Here is a 24,269-nt window from a genome sequence, read left to right on the forward strand (position 1 = left end):
TATGGGTGGAAGTCAGGAACAAGAAGGGAGCAGTTACTCTACTGGGGGTATTCTATAGGCCCCCTGGTAGCAGCAGAGATACTGAGGAGCAGAGGAGCAGATTGGGAGGCAGATTTTGGAAAGGTGCAAAAATAACAGGGTTGTTATCATGGGTGACTTTAACTTCCCTAATATTGATTAGCACTTGATTAGTTCCAAGTTGTTTAGATGGGGCAGAGTTTGTTAAGTGTGTCCAGGATGGATTCCTGTCACAGTATGTTGATAGGCCGACTAGGGGGAATGCCATACTAGATCTAGTATTAGGTAACGAACCGGGTCAGGTCACAGATCTGTCAGTGGGTGAGCATCTGGGGGACAATGATCACCGCTCCCTGACCTTTAGCATTATCATGGAAAAGGATAGAACCAGAGAGGACAGGAAAATTTTTAATTGGGGAAGGGCAAATTATGAGGCTATAAGGCTAGAACTTGCGGGTGTGAATTGTGATGATGTTTTTGCAGGGAAATGTACTATGGACATGTGGTCAATGTTTAGGGATATCTTGCAGGATGTTAGGGATAAATTTGTCCCAGTGAGGAAGATAAAGAATGGTAGGGTGAAGGAACCATGGGTGACAAGTGAGGTGGAAAATCTAGTCAGGTGGAAGAAGGCAGCATACACGAGGTTTAGGAAGCAAGGATCAGATGGGTCTATTGTGGAATATAGGGTAGCAAGAAAGGAGCTTAAGAAGGGGGCATGAGAAAGCCTTGGTGAGTAGGGTAAAGGAAAACCCCAAGGCATTCTTCAATTATGTGAAGAACAAAAGGATGATAGGAGTGAAGGTAGGACCGATTAGAGATAAAGGTGGGAAGATGTGCCTGGAGGCTGTGGAAGTGAGCAATGTCCTCAATGAATACTTCTCTTCGGTATTCACCACTGAGAGGGAACTTGATGATGGTGAGGACAATATGAGTGAGGTTGATGTTCTGGAGCATGTTAATATTAAGGGAGAGGAGGTGTTGGAGTTGTTAAAATACATTAGGATGGATAAGTCTCCGGGGCCTGATGGCCTGATTTGTCCCTTTGTTCAAAAAAGGTAGTAGGGATATTCCAGGTAATTATAGACCAGTGAGCCTTACGTCTGTGGTGGGAAAGCTGTTGGAAAAGATTCTTAGAGATAGGATCTATGGGCATTTAGAGAATCATGGTCTGATCAGGGACAGTCAGCATGGCTTTGTGAACGGCAGATCGTGCCTAACAAGCCTGATAGAGTTCTTTGAGGAGGTGACCAGGCATATAGATGAAGGTAGTGCAGTGGATGTGATCTACATGGATTTTATTAAGGCATTTGACAAGGTTCCACATGGTAGGTTTTTTCAGAAAGTCTGAAGGCATGGGATCCAGGGAAGTTTGGCCAGGTGGATTCAGAATTGGCTTGCCTGCAGAAGGCAGAGGGTCGTGGTGGAGGGAGTACATTCAGATTGGAGGGTTGTGACTAGTGGTGTCCCACAAGGATCTGTTCTGGGACCTCTACTTTTTGTGATTTTTATTAACGACCTGGATGTGGGGGTAGAAGGGTGGGTTGGCAAGTTTGCAGATGACACAAAGGTTGGTGGTGTCATAGATAGTTTAGAGGATTGTCGAAGATTGCAGAGAGACATTGATAGGATGCAAAAGTGGGCTGAGAAGTGGCAGATGGAGTTCAACCCGGAGAAGTGTGAGGTGGTACACTTTGGAAGGACAAACTCCAAGGCAGAGTACAAAGTAAATGGCAGAATACTTGGTAGTGTGGAGGAGCAGAGGGATCTGGGGGTACATGTCCACAGATCTCTGAAAGTTGCCTCAGGGTAGATAAGGTAGTTAAGAAAGCTTATGGGGTGTTAGCTTTCATAAGTTGAGGGATAGAGTTAAGAGTCGCGATGTAATGATGCAGCTGTATAAAACTCTAGTTGGGCCACACTTAGAGTACTGTGTCCAATTCTGGTCACCTCACTATAGGAAGGATGCGGAAGCATTGGAAAGGGTACAGAGGAGATTTACCAGGATGCTGCTTGGTTTAGAGAGTATGGATTATGATCAGAGATTAAGGGAGCTACGGCTTTACTGTTTGGAGAGAAGGAGGATGAGATGAGACATGATAGAGGTGTACAAGATATTAAGAGGAATAGACAGAGTGGACAGCCAGCACCTTTTCCCCAGGACGCCACAAGAGGACATGGCTTTAAGGTAAGGGGAGGGAATTTCAAGGGGGATATTAGAGGAAGATTTTTCACTCAGAGAGTGGTTGGTGTGTGGAATGCATTGCCTGAGTCAGTGGTGGAGGCAGATACACTAGTGAAGTTTAAGAGACTACTAGACAGGTGTATGGAGGAATTTAAGGTGGGGGTTATATGGGAGGCAGGGTTTGAAGGTCGGCACATTGTGGGTCAAAGGGCCTGTAATGTGCTGTACTATTCTATGTTCTAAAATGGTTTGAAACTTCAGATTACCTTAGTAATTTTACACAAAGTTATGATAAGGAAGTTTTATTCTCTAACCCGTCACACCCACACCTCCTTGGAGAAATGTCACCCTGTTTTGGAATTGTTCTTGTGGACAGGGATCAAACAAATGGGCTTTTGCTCCTTCCTTCCGTCCTGTGATAATGAAGACTGAAATGATCAGAACTTCAATAAGTGCCCTTACATACAATAGTCATGTAATAGTTGCAGCATAGAAGAAGCCATTCAGCCAGTGAGTCAGTGTTAATTATATTGAGATAGGTTGGCCCAGGTCAAATCTGTAATCAAATCTGGAGTGGAATTTTCCATTGAACTATAAGGACTCCATTCTAAAAGGCCTTGAGGTGTTTTGTTCTCTGTTTGTGACTTCTGTTTTTATGGTTTGTGGTAAAACTAAAATTCTATATATTCATGTTTATTGTGGTTCTACCAGAAGTTATTACTATTTGGAATACTACAGTTGATTCCGTTATTTGTCAACATTTTTAGATTGCACTTGCTGTTTTTACTTCAAACGTATTGTTGCACTTTGGATGAGGCAGTCTGTCATCAAGGTGATATTTTTCTGTGTTTGTGTATGTGTGTGGGGAAATCAGTTGTTTGTTCTGGTTGGAGCTAAATATTTGGATTATCTGCAGTCTTGCAATGATGCCTTTAGCTTACTACAAAACTTTAATTTTTTTGTTGTTCCGGTTTGAAATTTTATAATTGACCAATATAACAGAATATTGTTGAAAAACTAATCAGTAAATCAGTGAAGTTTACAGTAGATGTAATTTCAATATAAAAATAACAGCAAAAATCAAAAACACAAACACAAGAAATTCTGCAGATGCTGGAAATCCTGAGACACAGACACACACACACACACACACACACACACACACACACACACACACACACACACACACACACACACACACAGTCTCTCCCTCACTCCCCCTCCTTCCCTCTCTCTCCATAAATTGAAGTGTGTAATATGCTAGGTGCCCTTAAGTTCCTTGCTGTTCTTTGTGAATGAGTGCTGCTGGTGATCTCTGGCAGGCTGTTTAATAGAGGAAGATATTGGAACCAGACATGATAATGATGTCTTCTGATCCACTCTTAGTGGCACAGTTTCTGGTAGAGCCACAAATGCTATCAATGCTTTTATTTTCTCTTGCTGACTTCAAGCTAATAACAGTTACTGGTGTTTGCCGAAATATAACAGTGACTAAAATAATAACATGGAGTTAGCAGCCAGCTGGGAATTGCAGGTGCTCATCAGGTTACTAACTCAGCGTTAGTGTGAGAAACCATGCTTTGTTTTTATCGCCACCACATATGCGACTGGGATTAATTATTCAATACTGGGCCTGGTTGAGAGATATTAGCTATTGAAGTAGTTGGTTGAAGAGGCACTGTGCTTACACAGGCCAATGGTTACCAAATTAGCAAACCAATGAAGAATACGCTTTCTGAGAATGAAGTGCACAACATATTTTGTTTTGTCCCCTGAGTGGTGAGCTATTTTCTATTTATGACCCTCCCACCTGCATTGCAATGTGAGCACTATACCACCCAGCTTTCAGAGAATGCCAGTCTGCTGCCAGAACTTGCCCGAAGCAGGTTTTATTTCTTGCGCTGCGCATTTCATCTAAACAGTCAACTGAGGATGCTTGCCTTTCTGAACTGCCTTTTGAGATGTTACCTAATGCAAGAGCAATTTAATTTCTAGAAAGCTGTACCTTGTCACTGTTCACAGAACTTGGGTATTAATATATCATGACCTAATTAGATTCATTACCCACTATACTATTACAGAGCATGTTTTCTTTAAAGGGGAATTGTTACTATATTCTGGCCCTGCAAAGTGTTGTCAATTACCAATGCAATATAATGAGTACAGTTGTGCACTGTGGGACTTTCTAAATTTGCCATGGAGTCACAAGCTTTAAATTTATGAAAGCTAATTGCTGCTCAGTGAATTCCTGGTCCTTTTTTCCGTTGGTCCAGAGAGGTCAGGGCAGAGGTGAGATGTAACTTGGACAAGTTACTACTGCACTTCTGCACATTGTCTTGCAGATTATTTTGGAATTTCTGCATCTGAAAAAGTTCTCATTCGGAATTGAATTAATGTGCTTCCAAACTAATAATTTTTTTTGGGGGGGGTCATAACTTACACTTATATTTATTTGTTTAATACTAAAGGTTACACAAAGTCCTTCCAAATATTGCAGTCATGTTCTAGATCTCCACTGGTATTGGAAAGAGAGGGAATGAGGTCATACAATCATATGCATCTTGAAATCAAGGATGGGGTTTAAAGAAACCCGAACGCTTATAATGCGAAGGGAAGATTGATGAAGTCAAACAATATTGCAGATTTCACAGTGGAGGGATTTGCCTCGTGTTCAGTGATCTGTGGCATTCTGTGCTGAAACAAACCACAGTCACTCACTTCAGGTAGAATAAGAGAGAAAACTTCAAAGGGGCACTGGTGAAAGTGACATTAATGAACTGGGGCAAATATTTTTAACTTTTTAACAAGGCTGAATACCAAGAATTCATATCCAAAGTTATGTACTGGATGAAGTCATAAATCCAGTCTGGTCAAAATTGGACCATTTGTTGTGTACGTCAGAATGAGAAACTGTGGCTCTGGAGTTTCAACTGAGAATTAAAAGAGTAAGAATCTGGCGTGTTTAAAGAATAATTAACATAAAGGAATTCTGATTATATGGGCCATCTAGTTTAGATGCAAATCAGTCAGCTGCCAATACAAATGGGTTAAGAGAATGTTGAACCAATGCAGGAATGACAGCTCTTTAAAACAATGGAAGCGGGCAGCAATCCTCCCAGTCTGAGGGCAGCATTTCTTTACGCAGGGACTCTAGATACTCTGAAACAGTAAGTGCTCATAAATGCACTGTGCTTGGGAGTCCAATAGCGACTTTTCCCACCCATTTTTGTACTGTAAAACTGATCGTGTTAGGCTAGTTTTTTTGCAGTTGTAAAGCTAGCACAAATTTTTCATCTGGATCATTCTTTTTTTTAATTTTCTCTCTTTACTGCTATTAATACTCAGGTCGACTCTGTACGCAACTGCAGTTGCTGACTCCCGAACGTTCTGCACGTCTTATTAAAGAAATGATGAATGCCTGCTGGCCTGGCAGAGAGATGACGGTTCAGTGGTCACCAGGAAGCCCAGAGAGAAAGCACCCCCCGATGTCTTGGCTGACAACAGTATGGAGATATCTGTATCATAACTTCCCTGAAGACCTGACCCTGTTTGAGGAGTTACCACTGATCCCTAAGATGCCTTTGGATGAATCCCAGACCACAGTCAAGCTTTTACGCCTCCGATCTCCTTCTCCCATAATCTTGGAATCTGAAAATGAAACGCAGCTCCCCGAGTTTCTAGCTGAAGTCATTGAAAAGCTTGGTGGAGTTGCCATTAAAGAGCTAGACCCCTGTTTGCAGCACCCCCTTATGAAAAAGTACATCCATTCTCCTCTGCCGAGCACCTTGTTGCAGGTCCTGGATAATGCACTGCCACAAAAGATTACCAGTCAGGTCATGTTGTTGCCCCCAACACACAAAATTGCACTTAGGTGTTTCTTAGCTAGTTTGCCAGAAGTTAATGAGCGAGACAAGAAAATTCTTCAGGAACTAATTATCTTTAACAAAATTGAACCATCCTCTGAGAAAAGTAGCCAAAGTTTTATTGCATTGAAAGGAAGTAAAGTCTTGCATCATACTGCAAAGCTTCCGCCAGATATACGGATGTCCATTCCTGTAATACATTGCACTGATGAAGCATCCATTCGACTAGTTACCTTGCTGAAAGCTGAACAACTAAAAAGTACGGACTGCCTAAAAATTATACTGCAGGACATTGAAAAAGGCTTTTATTCTAGTAAGGATGTAACAAATATTGTAACTTGGATTCTCATTAATTTAGCTTTTCTTAAAGATGAAAATGCTTTGTTTGTAGAATGGCTGAAATCTTTGAAATTTATTTCTACTTCTCAGGGAAGATTACTGTCAGCTAAAGAGTTGTTTGACCCCAAAGTAGAAACATTGCAGAATTTGTTTTATGCTGATGAGAAAACACTGTTTCCACCAGAGAGCTATACCTCAACTCCAGATATTTTACATGCTCTAAGACAAATAGGTTTGAAGAATGAAGATCAGCTAACTGAAAAAGAAGTCATCCAAGTGGCCAAAAGAATTGAAGTACTGCAGGGCAGTAGCAAATTTGAGCAGGATCTGGTTATCAGGAAAGCCAAGACATTACTAACAATTCTTCACAGACAAAAGACTTTATTGCTTTCTTCTGAAGCAAAGGCAACATTACAAAAAATAAAGTGGGTTCCAGTTTGTAAGAAACGTCCTCTGAATTACCCACAGTCCCTTGCTTGGAAAGGGGATGTATTAACTTTCCACAAGGCCTGTGAAATGCGGGATATATCTGATGCAGTACTAGTTGGCTCTGCCATGCCTCTTGTGGAGAACATCTCTGCAGCAGTTAGAAAATTGCTAGGGTTTTCCACGCAACCCAGCTTGGACCGGGTTTTAGGGCACTTGAAGAATGTTGTGGATTGGCACAATTCCAAGGATTTCAATAATGATGAATGGTACCAGTTTCAGCATTTCTTGCTTGACATTTATGACTTTATGCAAGGACATCTGGAGAAGGATAAAGAAGGGTTCAGATCGTTGACCTTTCCCTGGGTTTGGACAGGAAAGGTCTTTACTGTACCTGGACAGGTAGCTACAAAACCCATAGAAGAACTTGATCTGGAGCCTTACCTATATATCCTACCAAAAACAATGGCAAAATATCACAAACTGTTTACGTTCTTTGGAGCACTGGAAGAAATAACAACCGAGCACATCTTCAATATTATTAAGATTATCAAACAGAAAAGTGATGGTGAAATTAGTGAGCAAGAAAGTAAGCAAAACTTACTTCTGGTACTGAACATCTTAAGGTGGCTGTCCATCAATCAAATCACGGTTAATGTTGATACTTCAATACCTATTCATTACAGTAAAGATCCCAGCAAACTGGTAATGGAGCCCATTAAGAACTGTAGCTACTGCGACATCAAGGTAGATGATCTCAGTGACTTGCTTGATGATTCATTGGAACCCATTAATTTGGTGCATGAGGACATTCCTATGAAAATGGCTGAGGCGTTGCAGGTGCCCTGCCTCAGTACGAGGCTCATTAACCCAGAGAATTTGGGCTTTGAGCAATCTGGACAAAGAGAGCCCCTCACTGTGCGAATCAGAAACATTCTAGATGAATATCCGTCAGTTGCGGATATCTTCAAAGAGCTCTTACAAAATGCCGATGATGCTGAGGGAACTGAGTGTAGCTTCCTGATTGACATGCGGAGAAACTCGGATATCCGGGAAAACCTCCTGGACCCGGGCATGGCTCTGTGTCATGGGCCTGCTCTCTGGTCATTCAACAACTCTGACTTCAGTGACGCTGACTTTGTAAACATAACCAGGCTTGGTGGATCCCTGAAGAGGACTGAGGTTGACAAAGTTGGCAAGTTTGGACTTGGTTTTAACTCTGTTTACCACATCACAGATATCCCTATAATTTTGAGCCGTGAATTTATGATAATGTTTGATCCCAATATTAGTCATTTGGGAAAGCATATTCGTGATAAAACACATCCTGGGATAAAAATCAATTGGAACAAACATCAGAAGAGATTAAGAAAGTTCCCCAATCAGTTCAAGCCATTTGTTAATGTCTTTGGTTGCGATTTGCCAGTGGACAAGGAAAGACCCTTTTGCTATATGGGAACTCTTTTCAGACTTCCCTTCAGAGTGGAAGAGGAGGCATTAGTCAGTGAAATCAGCAACGTTTCCTATAATATCACTGATATTTATTCTCTTGTGGATGAGTTCAGTCTGTGTGGCCATAGGCTGATTCTCTTCTCTCAGAATGTCAACACCATGTTCTTAAAATACTTAGAATCAGAAGAATCTGATCCTAGATTGGCACAAATTCTTATTGCAATCAAGAAAATCTTATGTTCATCAAAAGCTGTGACCACACCCATGAATATTTTAAAGGAGGCAGCAAAGTTGATGAAAACACTTGCCAGTACAAGACAGCTTCCTTCTGAAGCACCTCGGTGTGCCTGCATAGTGCAAATAGTGGTGGATGAATACCTTCAAGTATTCCGAAGGATAGTTGATCTTCAGTCACCTCTGTTCAGACTTCCAGACGATGGAGATTTCTTGGATGTCTCAGCAAAGATAACGCACAGCAGGAAGGGAAGTGAAGAAGAACCCCCTGAAAAAATGACTGAATCCACAACATGGCTAATATGTTCATGCATGGATACTGGAGAAGCACTGATGTTTTCACTGCAGGAAAGTGGACGGAGATTGGGACTTGTCCCTTGCGGTGCTGTTGGTGTTCTGCTATCTGAAACAGAAGACAAAAAATGGAGCATCAAGACAAACGGTAGTGCTTACGGGGAAGTGTTCTGTTATCTGCCTTTGAGAATCAAAACAGGATTACCAGTGCATATCAATGGCTGCTTTGCAGTTTCCTCCAATCGGAAAGAAATCTGGAAAACAGATACAAAAGGCAGGTGGAACACCATCTTCATGAGACATGTGATAGTTCAGGCATATTTGGAAGCACTTGCTGTGTTGCGGGACATGGCTGTTAATGCAGAGCTCGTTGATTACAACTATTACACACTATGGCCTGATATTACCTTGGTTCACGATGACTTTGCTGTGGTGTGGCAAGGTCTTTATGAAGACATAGCCAAAGGGAGAGGAAACAAGCTGACAGAGGTCTTCTCAGATGGAACTTCCTGGGTTTCCATCAAAAGCATAAGGTTCTTGGATGATATTTTGCTTCGTAGACCAGTCGTTGGGCCTTTGGCTTTTAGGATTCTCTTGCAGTTCCTCAAAAAGGCTGAGCCTCAGCCACTGTGTGCCGTGGAACTTCCACCTTGGGTTAGAGCTGGCTTTGAAGAAGCAGGCTGTAAGAATATATTACTGGAAAATACATTTTCTGAGAAGCAGTTTTTTACAGAGGCATTTTTCCCATATATCCAAGAGATAGAGGCGGAGCTTCGTGATCCATTGATGCTTTACGTTCTCGATGAAAAGGTGTTGGAGCTTTCTGGGCTGTTGCGCACAACCTGTTGTATTCCATCGTCAGGAGAACAGCAACTGTTATCCGTTCCTTCAAGGCTCATTCATCCTGAGGGTCGAGTTGCTAAGCTCTATGACATTAGTGATGGGAGATTCCCTTGTGGAACTGCACAAGACTATCTGAACCCAGTCCGTCTAGTAAAGCTTGTACAACTTGGCATGATCAAGGATGACATATCCTGGGAAGATATACTGGAACGAGCGATGTCTGTGGCAGCACTAAATGAAAGTGATCATGCAGCAGCCTGCCTCCGGAGCAGCATCATACTCAGTATAATTGATGAGAAATTAAAGTATCGGGACCACAGAGCTAAAGACTTTGCTGTGAAATTTCAGTCCGTACCTTTCCTTCCTTTCCTTAAAAAGCCCCCGGGTTTCTCATTACATTGGAAAGGAAATGATTTTCAACCTGAAACTCTATTTTCAGCTAAAGAGGTGTATGGACTTGAGTACCAGGATATAGTTTGTCTTCTGCACCCGATTCTAAATGAAAATCCTCCCAGTAAAGGCTGTGGTACCCTGTCATCAAGTGTTAAAGATTTTTTGGGGTTGTTAAAGAAGCCACCTATTCTTGTAGTGTTAGAGCAGCTGAAGAAAGTAGCCACTGGCTTTGATGGCATTACTCTATGCCAAGAGAATATAACAAATGCATGTTACAAATATCTTCATGAAGCCATGATGAAGAATGAAGGTGCAAAAGTGCAAATCAATGAGGAACTTGAAAATTTTGCCTTTGTTCTGGTTGAGAACACTTACGTTGAGTCAGCAAAGGTTGCCTTCCACTTGAATTTTGATGCAACTCCCTACCTTTACCAGCTTCCAAACAAATATAGGAACAATTTCCGTGAATTCTTTGAAAAGCTGGGAGTTCAAACCTCATTCACAGTTGAAGACTTTGCATCAGTCCTTCAGATCTTAAAAACTGAATGTCATCCTGAATCACTAAGTGAAAATAATTTTCAGCTTTGCCGAAGAATCATTAGTGAAGGAGTCTGGGGTCTCATTAGGGAGAAAAATCGAGATTACTGCAAACGAAAATATGGAACCCTTTTGTTACCAGATGGTGATGGATTTCTTGTTCCAGCTAAATCTTTGTGCTACAATGATTGTCCTTGGATTAGAGTGAGCGATAAGAGTGTGAAATATTGTCATCCTGATATCCCAAGAGAGGTGGCTGTTAAGCTAGGGGCATTACCAAAACGTCATAAAGCTCTAGAACGCTATGCTTCCAATATTTGTTTCAGTACCCTTGGCAGTGAATTTGGACAGAAAGAGAAACTGACCAGTAGGATTAAAAGCATTCTCAATGCATATCCTTCTGAGAAAGAAATGCTGAAGGAGTTACTTCAAAATGCAGATGATGCAAAAGCCACAGAAATCTACTTTATATTTGATCCCAGGGACCATCCAGGAGATCGAATCTTTGATGAGAAGTGGGCACCCCTTCAAGGTCCTGCAGTTTGCGTGTACAACAATCAGCCCTTCACAGAAGATGATATTAGAGGGATCCAGAACCTGGGAAGAGGAACAAAGGAAGGGAATCCTGGCAAGACTGGGCAATATGGCATTGGATTTAATTCTGTGTATCACATAACAGACTGCCCAGCATTTATTTCTGACAACGATGTCCTCTGTATTTTTGATCCCCATGCTAAGTATGCTCCTGGATCTACCAATGTTAGCCCTGGAAGGATGTTCAGAGATTTGGATTCAGACTTCAGAAATCAGTTTCATGATGTATTGAGTCCGTTTTTAGGTAACCTCTTCAAACTGGAAAATGCTACAATGTTTAGGTTTCCGATACGAAATGCGGAGATGGCGAAAATATCTGAAATCTGTCAAGTCCCTGTGTCAGATCAGATGGTCCAAAATCTTTTGGACAAATTGCGTAGCGATGGAGCTGAGCTCCTAATGTTTTTAAATCACATGGAGAAGATTTCCATTTGTGATATTGAAAAGACAACCGGGGAACTGAATGTTCTTTACTCAGTGAAAGCCAAAATCACAGATGCCGACAGGCTGAAACGGAAGCAATTCCATGCCTCTGTGCTTGATAGTGTAAATAAAAGGAAACAGCTCAGCCAGATACCAGTTCAACAGATTACTTATGCTATGGACATTGAAGATTCTGAAGGCAACCTAACAACATGGCTGGTCTGCAACAGATCAGGTTTCTCAAACATGGAGAAAGTTTCAAAGTCTGTTATTTCAGCTCATAAAAATGAAGACATCACGCTTTTCCCTCGAGGAGGGGTTGCTGCCTGTATTAGTCATAATTACAAAAAGCCTCACAGAGCTTTCTGTTTTCTGCCTTTGTCACTAGAAACAGGTTTACCTGTCCACGTAAATGGACACTTTGCTTTGGATTCAGCAAGGAGGAATTTATGGCGGGATGACAATGGAGTTGGGGTACGCAGTGACTGGAACAATAACCTCATGACTACGTTAATCGCTCCTGCCTACGTGGAACTACTGGTACAGGTACGGAAGCGCTACTTTCTTGGTTCTGACCCAACAATAACCGTCTTGCAAAACACACCCATTCATGTTATGAAGGATTCTTTAAAAAAATTTCTGACATTCTTTGCAACCAACAAGCAGGACATACAGCCAGATTGGCATTGCCTTGTGAGATCTGTATATTGTTGTCTTCATGACGATCTCAAGCGTCTTCTTCCAGTAGTCAGGATACCAAATGCAGACAGTGGAGAACTGCACCCTGCAATTTTTATTAGCTGGGTGAATACTTCCACAGCTAATAGAAACCGGTCGTTCTTTGATAATTTGCTTCAGGATGAGCTGCAGCACATGAAAAGTACGGAATACAACATTGCAGTACGAAAGACGATTGCTGAAAACGTTTACAGGCTCAGAAATTTATTACTTGATATAGGATTCAACTTGGTGTATAGCTCAGATGAGACTTCCAACATTTACCTCTGTTTTCAGGAAGCTGGGATTCCAGTCCACTATGTAACGCCTGCTGATGTCCGAGAGTTCTTGCACACGTTTACGTCTCCAGATTCAAGCTGCCACCTTGGAAAGTTGCCCTGTCGACTACATCAGACCGCATTAAAGCTCTTTCACAATTTGAAACTTCTGGTTGACTACTGCTTCAAAGATTCCGAAGAGAATGAGATTAGGGTGGTAGGGCTTCCTCTTCTCATTACTCTGGACAATGTTGTGCAGGCTTTTGATGCTAAGCGTCCAAAGTTTCTGACAACCTACCATGAGCTGATCCCATCCCGTAAAGAGCTATTCATGAACACACTTTATATGAAGTACAATAATATCTTGCTCAACTGCGGTGTTGCAAAAGCTTTTGATATAAGCAGCTTTGCTGAGCTGCTCTCATTTGTGCTTCCCAGAGATTACAGAACGAGATTTGTTGTGAAATGGAAAGAAAGTTTTGTAAGTGAATCGTGGTTGAAAAGCTTCTGGCATTTCATCAGTGATGCAATTTCTGTGAAGGAAGGTGAAGCCGAGATTGGGCCAACATTTGAAATGATTGTTGAGACATTGAAAGATTGGGCTTTGTTGCCTGGTATAAAATTTACTATTTCCAGCAACAAAATGCTGGTACCAGAATGTGATGTTCTAGTACCACTTAGTTTAATGAATGTTTCAATCTTCCCAACTGGCCAAAATGAAAAGGTTTTCAGTACGCTGATGAAAGCTGGCTGTATTCAATTTGCATTGAATAAAACTTGCTCCAAAGAGAACATATTAGTCTCACAGTTGGTTTTACACTTGGCAAATGTTGAGAGTCCAACTAGTATTCTGAAGGCTCTCGATTATATGAACCGAACATCAACACTAAGGACAAATAATCTGAATGACAATGACTTTGATGTGCTTCTGATGTATTTCAATTCCAACTTGAATCAACTGACAGCTCAGGAAGATGGTAAGATTCTGAAATCATTGCCTTGTTACAAGGCCATAAATGGCACCTATATCAGCATCTTAAAATATGGGTCTTGCTTTGTTCTAAGAAAAAACATTCCTCTAGCTGAAATTGAAAGATGGACACTGTCTTCTAACTTTGCATTTCTTGCAGACAATCCTCAATTGAAGGACTTGTATAGTTTCCTCAACTGTGTTTCCGTGGATGATCTTGAGGTGTATTTGAAGCACTTGCTGCCAAAGTTTGATAATCTGACTACTGTGGCTAAGATCGAGCACTTGGTGCATCTTAAGAAGAAGCTTTCCAACCTGGACGAAGGTACACCGATCAGACAGCAATTGTTTGATAAACTTGAGGGCCTTGCCATCATACCTGATTCGTTCAATCGCCTAAAGCCTACGAAGTGTTTCTATGACAGGACAGAAAACGTTTTTAAAGCAATGTTGCCAGAGAATGCTTTCATTTCTCAAGACTTTTTTCGACGACTGGAACAAGTTGAAAAGCCCAAAAACCGCGCTGCATTCCTCACGTCATGGATAACGTTCTTTCGGAACATTGGACTGAATTACACCGTCTCCCAGCAACAACTGCTGCAGTTTGCTAAGGACATTGGAGGTCGAGCTCAGGCAGAGAATTGGTCCAGGGAAACAATACAGAACAAAGTTGACATTCTGTTAAATCATATATTTCAAGAGAGGACTGATCTGTTTACCGGAACCTTTCTTAAAGATCTTTCATTGATTCCATTCATCTACCCAGAACGCGCTGCAGCAGAACTCCTGAAACTTCATCCTCAGTGTAAGGAACTAAATGGGACTCTCTCTTTAATATGTTTCAGTGGCGCTCAAGTAAATCCCAAATTCAAGCAGGCTGACGTTATGCAATTATTGTGGACGTCATGCCCAGTTCTTCCAGAAAAGGCAACACCTTTGAGTATTAAGGAGCAGAAAGATAGCAAGCTTGATAAACAGCAGCAGGTAGAGGAACTTCTAGCAATGTTAAATGTTAGTCTGGATCCCCCACCAGACAAAGTCATTAGTAACTGCAAAAACATCTGCAACATTCCATCTCCAGAAGATGATATGATTAAAACAAGAGTCAAAGTGTTGCAGAGTACTTATGAATTTCTGAATGCAGAAAAGAAAGATTTCCGCTCCCATCTCCGGGGTGTTGCCTTTGTTATGGTCGAAGACGGCCGGAAGCTACTTAAACCTGAGGAGGTTGTCATAAATCTTGAAAATGAGTCTGATTTTAAACCTTACCTGTACAAACTGCCTTTGGAACTTGGCAGCTTCCACCAGTTGTTTAAACTTCTGGGCACAGAAGATAGCATTTCGACAAAGCAGTACGTCGAGGTACTAGGGCGTATATTTAAAATATCAGAAGGGAAGCAACTGGAACCAAATGAAATGCGAACTGTGAAAAGGGCTGTGTCCGGACTTTTTAAGAGTCTTCAAAGTGAACCGGTAAAGGTCAGAATTGACTTTGAAAGTCTTCGTGAGATAGGTCTTTACCTCCCAAGTCATGATGGGAGATTAACAAAGTCAAACACGTTGGTTTTTGATGATGCACCACATTATAAAAGTCGAATGCAGGGGAATGTGGGAATGCTAATGCTAGTGGATCTCAGCCAGTGTTATTTGGGAAAAGACCATTCATTTCATACAAAGTTAATCATGCTGCTCCCTTCAAAACTTAGGCCAAGGTTACTTAGTGGAATCTTGGAAGAGATCTTGGATGAAGAAACACCTAAAATATGTCAGTTTGGGGCACTTTGTTCACTACAGGGTCGTCTTCAGTTGCTGCTTTCCTCGGAACAGTTCATCACAGGCCTTATCCGGATTATGAAGCATGAAAATGACAATGCCTATATGGCAAATGAAGAAAAAGCCAGTCGACTTTGCAAGGCCTTGCGTGAAGGTCTAAAAGTTTCCTGCTTTGAGAAACTGCAGACAAGCCTTCGAATAAAAGGGTGTAGTATCATCCCTCACAGTAAAAGTGAAACATTGGCATTCCTGAAGAGATATGGAAATGCAGTGATACACTTGTATATCCAACATGCAGAGGGCAAGGATATTAATTTCCTATTGGCCCTGGCAATGACCCTTAAAACCGCCACTGACAACTTGATTTTGGATACTTCCTATCTAATAGCCATGCTTGGCTGCAATGACATCTACAGAATCAATGAAAAGCTGGACAACTTAGGTGTGAAGTATGATTCCACTACTGGACGTTCAAAACTTGAACTGCCTTTACCAGGCACACCTATACCAGCTGAAATCCATTACTTACTCCTCATGGATCCCTTGAATGTATTCTACCCAGGCGAATATGTTGGGTACCTTGTCGATGCTGAAGGTGGTGATATATATGGATCATACCAGCCAACGTACACTTATGCCATCATTGTTCAAGAAGTAGAACGTGAAGGAGCTGACCATTCCAGCTTTTTGGGGAAGTATTTTCAGATCGACATCGGCTACAGTGAGTACAAAATTGTAAGTTCTCTAGATCTGTACAAGTTTTCAAGACCCGATGAAAGTTCCCAAGGGAGAGACAGTACACCCACCACTCCTACAAGCCCCACAGAATGCCTTTCTCCAGGCCTCAGGCCAATTCCTCCCCATTTTCCTGGAAGGGAAAGCCATCGAGCATCAACTTCAAAGCACCAGTCTCCAAAGAAGATTAAGCTACATGCCCTGCCTGAAATTCTCCGAGAGGTCACCTTGGTACTGGAGCAGGCTTGGAGACTTCCTGAGCCAGAAAGGAAAAAGATAATACGACGGTTATACCTCAAGTGGCATCCTGATAAAAACGCAGATAATCTGGAAATAGCAACTGAAGTCTTCAAGCATGTACAGAATGAAATCAATAGGCTAGAAAAGCAAGGGATAGGAGGTTCTGATTTCAGTACTGACCGAGCTTCAAGAAGAACCTACTCTTCTTCATCTGCTCGCTTCCAATCAGAAAAGTTTTCATTTCAGAGATTTTACACATCCTGGAATCAGGAAGCAACCAGCCATAAATCTGACAGGCAGCATTTTAAAGCCAGATTTGCTTCAGCTTCAGGTTCGTCTCATTCTTCACGGTTTTTTGTGCCCCCAACCTTCAAAACTGTGGGCAACCCCATTGAGGCACGAAGATGGCTCAGGCAAGCCCGAGCAAACTTCTCTGCAGCTAGAAATGATCTGCACAAAAATGCTAATGAGTGGGTATGTTTCAAGTGCTACTTGGCAGCAAAACTTGCTTTGATATCAGCTGAATATGCAGTTAAGGGAAAGTCTGACAAAGATGTCAAACCCGCTGCGCTTGCACATAAAGTGGAAGAATACAGCCAAAGTCTGGCAGGACTTGCATCAGATGTAAATACCCTGGAAGCATATGGTGTGGACGGATTGAGAACCCGGTATCCAGATCTCCTCCCCTTTCCTCTAATTCCAAATGATAAATTCACTACGGATGTTGCAATGAGAGTGATGGAATGCACTGCACGGATCATCATAAAACTTGAAAACTTCATTCAACAAAAACTGTAAGGTTACAAATAGTAAGGTTAGGAAACACATAGGCATTAATCAGGACAACAGTTCAAATAACTTTAACACAAATAGAAGCTTTTTATCATCTAGGATGAATCAAGGATAACTTAGCTCTCATGAAATGTTCATGTAGTCTTGTTAAATTAACTTTGTTTCATGAATTAAAACTGAAAACATAGCACAGCACTTGTTGCAATGATTCTGAGCCAATTGTCCTTTCTAAATGGCCAAAAACACTTTTACTTATGCACCAGATCATAAACAGTTTGCCATCTACAAGCTCTATATATGAAATGCTTCAAGAATATGCAAAGAATTCTTTGTAAAGAATTAAAATTAATTAGTTGTCCAGCAAGCTATCCTCCAAATGAGTGTCATAATTAGTTCAATGCACCGCGTAATATTCAAAACTTTCATTAAGACCAACATGTTCACCCCGAAGCCATACGTAATATACTGAATAGTTTTTTTGTATGAAGTCATTACATATTCAGTCCATTTATCAATTTGATTATTATCCTGCCATTGGCAACTGCTCACACTCATAAACATTTTAGTGATTAAACCCCTTCAAAGTTTCCTTTGCACTTTTTGAATAATATGGAAACCTGTATATACACACCAATATGATTTGAAGGCATTCCTTTCAAGTAACGGTTTTGCTTTGAGAGAGAGGTTTTTCATAAAAGATGGTAGTCCCACTTTAACTCCAAATTTAACATTAAATTTGTCTCAACGCATTTGGCTAAGCATGATCAAAGTAAGCCTTTTTGTGTATCAGTGCTGAAACCCTGTGATCTCTTCATGCATCTTCATCAGCTGGAGCAGTGCAGACCAGGGTAAAGCTGAACTTTATATAGCTGCTGGAATTGAGCTACTGTTCCGATAGAAATATGGGCAGGCTTACTTTCCATAATTTTAATGCCTTAAGTACATGCAACAGATTGTAGTAACTTGCACTAGATGAATCCAAGAAGTTACATAACTTATCTCCTTTGTGGGGAAAGGAGAGGGTTAAGATTTAAGTTTTTTTTCTCAATGCTTGCAATTGAAGTACCAATGGTTGTTATTAAGTAAATATCTTTTGCCAAGTATATATACAGTAGAAATCTTGAAATACACATCCTACACAGTTGAAATCTTGACACATTCGATGAGCATTCACAAAACACAGACTGGGTCTAAACATTGGACTACAAATATATATATATAAATATATATATATATATCACACCATAGTTTTACAGAATAAATGAAATGTTTGCAAACTATCACAGGTTTGAAACCTGAAGGTTCTATTTAATTGTATAATAAAACAAAAAATCATTTTATATATACATTATTGTGCAATATTTTTGTTTAAGATATTTGAGTACTTTCTGACAATAACAAAAAACATTGTTCACTGATCAACAATGAGGTGTAATGGACTGATGTATTTTTGACTACTTTGCATGACATTTTCACAGTCAGTTTCTGCTATTCATTGTGCAGATAATATGTCTGTTTAATGTATTTTTGGTTTTGATTTTGTATTATTGTATTCTAGTGAACAGATGGCAGAGATGCTGATCTGCAGAACACTTGTATTTTATTTAATGTTTCTCATTTTTCTAGAAGAGATGGGATAACTTGGTAGTTTTCAATGTGTTCATACTGAATGTAATAACAGGTTTCTGCTTTTTAGCTTTCTATACAAATCAGTAATTAGGAATTTTATTTGGCACCCTGATTCATTGATTTAAATATATTTCTTAAAGGGGGAAAGCTGAAAACAATAATTGGAGTTTCTTTTCACATATTGAGTACTGTTCGGCATTTCTGCAAAAAAAAGGTCACTTGTATTTTTTTCTTTGATAAGATAGCTTCTTCTTGAGATCACTTTTTTCCTAGTGAAGTCAAAGTAATAGACATATACATAGAAACATAGAAAATAGGTGCAGGAGTAGGCCATTTGGCCCTTTGAGCCTGCACCGCCATTCAGTATAATCATGGCTGATCATCCAACTCAGAACCCTGTACCTGCTTTCTCTCCATACCCCCCTGATCCCTTTAGCCACAAGGGCCATATCTAACTTCCTCTTAAATATAGCCAATGAACCGGCCTCAACTGTTTCCTGTGGCAGAGAATTCCACAGATTCACCACTCTGTGTGAAGAAATTTTTCCTCATCTCGGTCCTAAAAGGCTTCCCCTTTATCCTTAAACTGTGACCCCTCCTTCTGGACTTCCCCAACATCGGAAACAATCTTCCTGCATCTAGCCTGTCCAATCCCTTTAGAATTTTATACGTTTCAATAAGATCCCCCCTCAATCTTCTAAATTCCAGTGAGTATAAGCCTAGTCGATCCAGTCTTTCTTTATATGAAAGTCCTGCCATCCCAGGAATCAATCTGGTGAACCTTCTCTGTACTCCCTCTATGGCAAGAATGTCTTTCCTCAGATTAGGGGACCAAAACTGCACACAATATTCTAGGTGCGGTCTCACCAAGGCCTTGTACAACTGCAGTAGAACCTCCCTGCTCCTGTACTCAAATCCTATTGCTATGAATGTTAACATACCATTTGCCTTTTTCACCGCCTGCTGTACCTGCATGCCCACCTTCAATGACTGGTGTACAATGACACCCAGGTCTCGTTGCATCTCCCTTTTTCCTAATCGGCCACCGTTCAGATAATAATCTGTTTTCCTGTTCTTGCAACCAAAGTGGATAACCTCACATTTATCCACATTAAATTGCATCTGCCATGATACCATTCACCTAATTTTGATTCACTGCTTCTTTTGGAGCCGCATATATGCTATGTTCTTTCATGCAAAGCATACAAAATGCGGAAGGAACTCAACAGGTCAGGGAGCATCAGTGGAGAGGAATAAAGAGCTGAAGCTTTGGGCTGAGAATGATGAAGGGTCTTGGCCCGAAACATCGGCTCTTTTCTCCTCTCCATAGATGTTGCCTGACCTGCTGGATTCTTACATCATCAAGTGTCTGTTACTCTGGATTTCCAGCATCTGCAGAATTTCTTGTGTTTTTGTTTCATGCAGAATTTTCTTAGGGATTTAATCCTATTGTTACATTCCCTTTGAGGAAATACTTATGTTTTTAAAATCTCTTATTTTCCTTATACAACTGAGGCATATTTGGACACTTATCTCTGACCAAGCATAATATTCCATAACAGCAGTAGTTCACTGGTTTATGAGAATGCTTGTAATACCCATGCAATTTTTCTACACTATTTGAAGACAAGAGGCTTTCAGCATTATATTTTCTTGTACTTAATTTTATATGCTTGTGTTAGAGCTTTAGAATGTTGCCATCTCAGCTATATTAATTGATTCATCGTGACTTAATGCAGAAATATGTGTTCAGTACTCAAAATTTTGAAACAGAGGACTGTGTAGCTAGTTAACTGTCAATGGTTCTTTGATACACATCAGCAACTTCAGTGCCATTTTGAAATATGATCACGTGTTGTACATACTGTCTTGATTTTGCTGTTGTGTATATATTTGACAGAACTGTTACTGCAAGACTATGGTGTGACATTTACTAGCAGCAAGTAATCTGGGCATAGACTGCTGCGATAAATGTATTTTTGAGGAGTGATTATAGTACTGCTCATGAATTTGGAGCAGTGTAGCTCTGTCAGCTGATGTACCAAGTATCACAACTACAATAAAGCAACTTCAGTATACATGTGTAATCATTACTGTAATTGTTAACAATAGTTGTAGATATGGTATTGTTGTATTATTGGTTCATTCCTGATGAAGGGTCTGGGCCGGCAATGTCGACTGTTTATCCATTTCTATAGATGCTGCCTGACCTGCTGAGTTCCTCCAGCATTTTTGTGTGTGTTGCTTTGGTTTATTAATGCCACATGTACCAAGATGCAGTGAAAAGGTTGTCTTGTATACTGTTTATACAGATCAAACCATTACACTAGACATTGAGCTAGAATAAGTAAAACATTAGCAATGCAGAATAAAGTGTAAAAGCTACTGAAAAAGTGCAGTGCAGGTAAATGATAAAGTACAAGGACATCACATGTAAGATTGTGAGTCCAAGGATCTGTCTAATTCTACAAGAGGTCCATTCAGGAGTCCGATAACAGTGAGATAGAAGCTGTCCTTGAGCCTGGTGGTACATACTTTCAGGCTTTTGTATCTTCTGCCTGATGGAAGAGGGCAAAGGAGAGAATATTGAGGTGGGAGGGAAACTTTCTCTATAACTCAGGTCCTCAAGTACTGGCAACATCCTTGGAAATTTTTGCTGTGCTCTTAAAATCATTTTAATATCTTTCCTGTAGGCAGATGGTGAGAACTGCACAGCACATTTCAAATTTGGCCTCACCAACATCGTATGGAACTTCAACGTAACATCCTAAGTGCTGTGTTCACTACTTTGATGGATCGTGGTCAATGTAGCAGCATATGCAAGAAGTGTCTCTGCTTTTGGCTTTTTATCATGACGACAGTGCTCAACCAATCCCGAATGCAACTTATTGTATTACAGCATGCAAACAAAATCAAACTTGTGAGCACTAATACCAGCTGAAGTGAACTGGTGGTATTAGGTGCTCTTCTTGCCCCCTCACAGAGCAGTTGGTCATTGCCTCTACCTGCCAGCTGAAGTCACTGCATGAGCATAGAGGAGATGGCAGAAGTCAGTGTGATCACATGGCTAGTTTTGAGGGTAAGGTAAGGGAAGGAGTGGCCCTCAATGGAAAGGGCTTGGGCAAGACAGAATTGGTTAGATGCAGCCAGGAGGATTTCTTCAAGCAATATGTAGACAGTCTAACCAGGAAAGGGTTGTGCTATACCTTATACTGAGAAATGAACCTGCCTGGGAAGTGAAGTTTTAGAAGCTGAACCTTTTAGAAACAATGGTTATTAAGATAACTCCAGATAAACTGGAGGAAACCCAATTACAACTGGATTAGGCAGGAACTGGGGTGAACAGATTGGGAGAGGCTATTTGGAGATAAATCCACCAATGTCATGTTGGGATCTTGTAAACAGCAGCTGTTTGAAATTCTGGACCAGCATGTTTCTGTCACAGTGAGAGATAAAGTAGGCAATTTTGTTGGATCTGGAGATATTGTGATCTAGAAGGCTCTTTGGAAATCAAGAATGAGATAAAAAAAAAGCTTATGGTATAGCAATTTATTGGGTGTTTACAACAAGAAAATAACTAACTCGACTATAAGGGAGACATTAATTACACAGGAACAAGCATAAATAAAGTTAAACAAGAAAAATAAAATTTAGACTAATCCAACAATTTTAAATGATCCACAACATTCTGTTTAGTGAAAAGTATATGCATTAATTTGGCTTCATCACTTGATGCAATAGACTTGAAAAATGTATTTTATGCTGCATAGGTATTTCTGTGGATAATTAATTTCTGAATGTAAAGGCTCTACTTGAGCTCCACTTGCATTGACTGTTGAGATACAAGTAGTCCTGAACAAATTATCTTTCCCAAAGATTCATCATACAAAGTTGCAGATCCCAAGAGGTGATTAATCTGTGTTTTAAATTAAGCTGCAATTTATCAACAATATATTGTTCAAAAAAAAGTAGATAGAATGGTCATGTCTTTTTGAATCAATTTCTTCTTACACTAAGCTGTGTAAATGTCTCTTTGATATTGGTAGATAGGTGATATTGCAGAACTCCATCAACATTTCTGGCAGAGTGTTCATTCGAACTTCTGACAATGTTTCTTCAAATAAATATCTGGTTTATCTTGATATTTTTCCTTGAGGTAAACAGAAATAAATACCTTACTGTTTTGCCTTTGATTTTCCCTTTTTTTATGTTGCACAGAGGCCAACATTTTCTCTGGATTTTAGGCTTCACAAGACTGATATCAATGTTATTGTTCTCCTTGCTTGTCAGCTTCTGAGGCTTCTACAATATTCGCTGGTGGAGGTGAACCTGTAAAATTTCTGGAATATGATTTAACAAAGTTTGGAAGTCTCCTTATTTGATTGATGGACTATATTAAATTCTATTTTTTTTTCAACATTGAGTGCATACAAGGAAATTGACTCATTGTTGTGGTGGAACTAGCTTTGGAGCAGGTGGAATGAATGTTTCAATTGAATTCTGACAATAAAATGATCAGGCACAATTGCTCTGATGTTCCTTTTGAACTATGTGCCATTCTAATTTACCTCTCACATCACTGTCAAGAAAAAAAAAACTGTTTCAATTGATACAGCCTCTACTTGGGATCTCATTGCTTTGACTTCTGAAAGGATAGGTGGAGCTTTGAGAATCATAATTTCTATTGATTCCTCATACAAACTCTGAAATTCAAAAGGTGAGTAAAATGTTTATCTTCAAGTTCATTTCCAAGTGATCCATTGGAATCTGTTCAATAACTGGGATATACGTCGGCCTTGTTTTCTTAAAGATGTTCACCAGCTGTGAGAAGCTTTGATAATACTCATTTTGTTTCAGGCAGATACAATTGATTCAGTGCAAATGGTTCAGTTTTATATCACAATATTGATTAATTAAACACACCTTTGTATTATCTTTAAATATTTTGTCCAGTTCAGTGTTTGTCCCATTATGTATTATCCTTTTGTAACAATGCAAGTTGCTAGTTAATATATTTCCTCCTTTTCTGATCTCTGAGGGTGCAGTGACAGCTCTCATTAAATAAGAACATAGGACCATAAGATATAGGAGTAGAAATAGGCCATTTGGCACAACAAACCTGCTCCACCAATTCCTTATGGCTGATTGAATTTTCCTCTCAGCCCCAATCTCCTGCCTTCTCCCCATATCACTTCATGTCCTGACCAATCAATAATCTAGCAACCTCTACCTTAAAAATACGTAAAGACTTTACCTCCATAGTTACTTATGGCAAAGAATTCCACAGATTCACCACACTCTGGCTAAAGAAATTCCTCCTAATCTCTGTTCTAAAATGACACTGTGTTCTATGGTCTAAGACTCTCCCACCATAGGAACCATCCTCTCAACTTCCATTCTATCAAGACCTTTCAGTACTCAATAGGTTTCAATGAGGCCACCACTCATTCTTCTGAATTCTAGTGAATGTAGGCCCAGAGCCATCTGAGGCTCTTCATAAGACAAGCCATTCAATCTTGGAATCATTTTCCTGA

At 40.3% G+C, this 24,269-nt stretch overlaps 1 protein-coding gene across 1 annotated transcript in view; it reads left to right on the plus strand.

The window, feature by feature from the left end:
- sacs (sacsin molecular chaperone) overlaps positions 1-20,807 on the plus strand; it is a 91,919-nt gene extending 71,112 nt beyond the window's left edge. The window contains exon 9 of the mRNA XM_059964195.1: positions 5,549-20,807. Within this exon, the coding sequence (XP_059820178.1) occupies positions 5,549-17,112 (11,564 nt within the window). The 3' untranslated portion in view covers positions 17,113-20,807. The remainder of the gene's footprint in view (positions 1-5,548) is intronic.
- Positions 20,808-24,269: the final 3,462 nt, after the last annotated feature.

The sequence above is a fragment of the Hypanus sabinus genome, chromosome 3 (assembly GCF_030144855.1).
Source record: "Hypanus sabinus isolate sHypSab1 chromosome 3, sHypSab1.hap1, whole genome shotgun sequence".
NCBI classification, from domain to species: domain Eukaryota; kingdom Metazoa; phylum Chordata; class Chondrichthyes; order Myliobatiformes; family Dasyatidae; genus Hypanus; species Hypanus sabinus.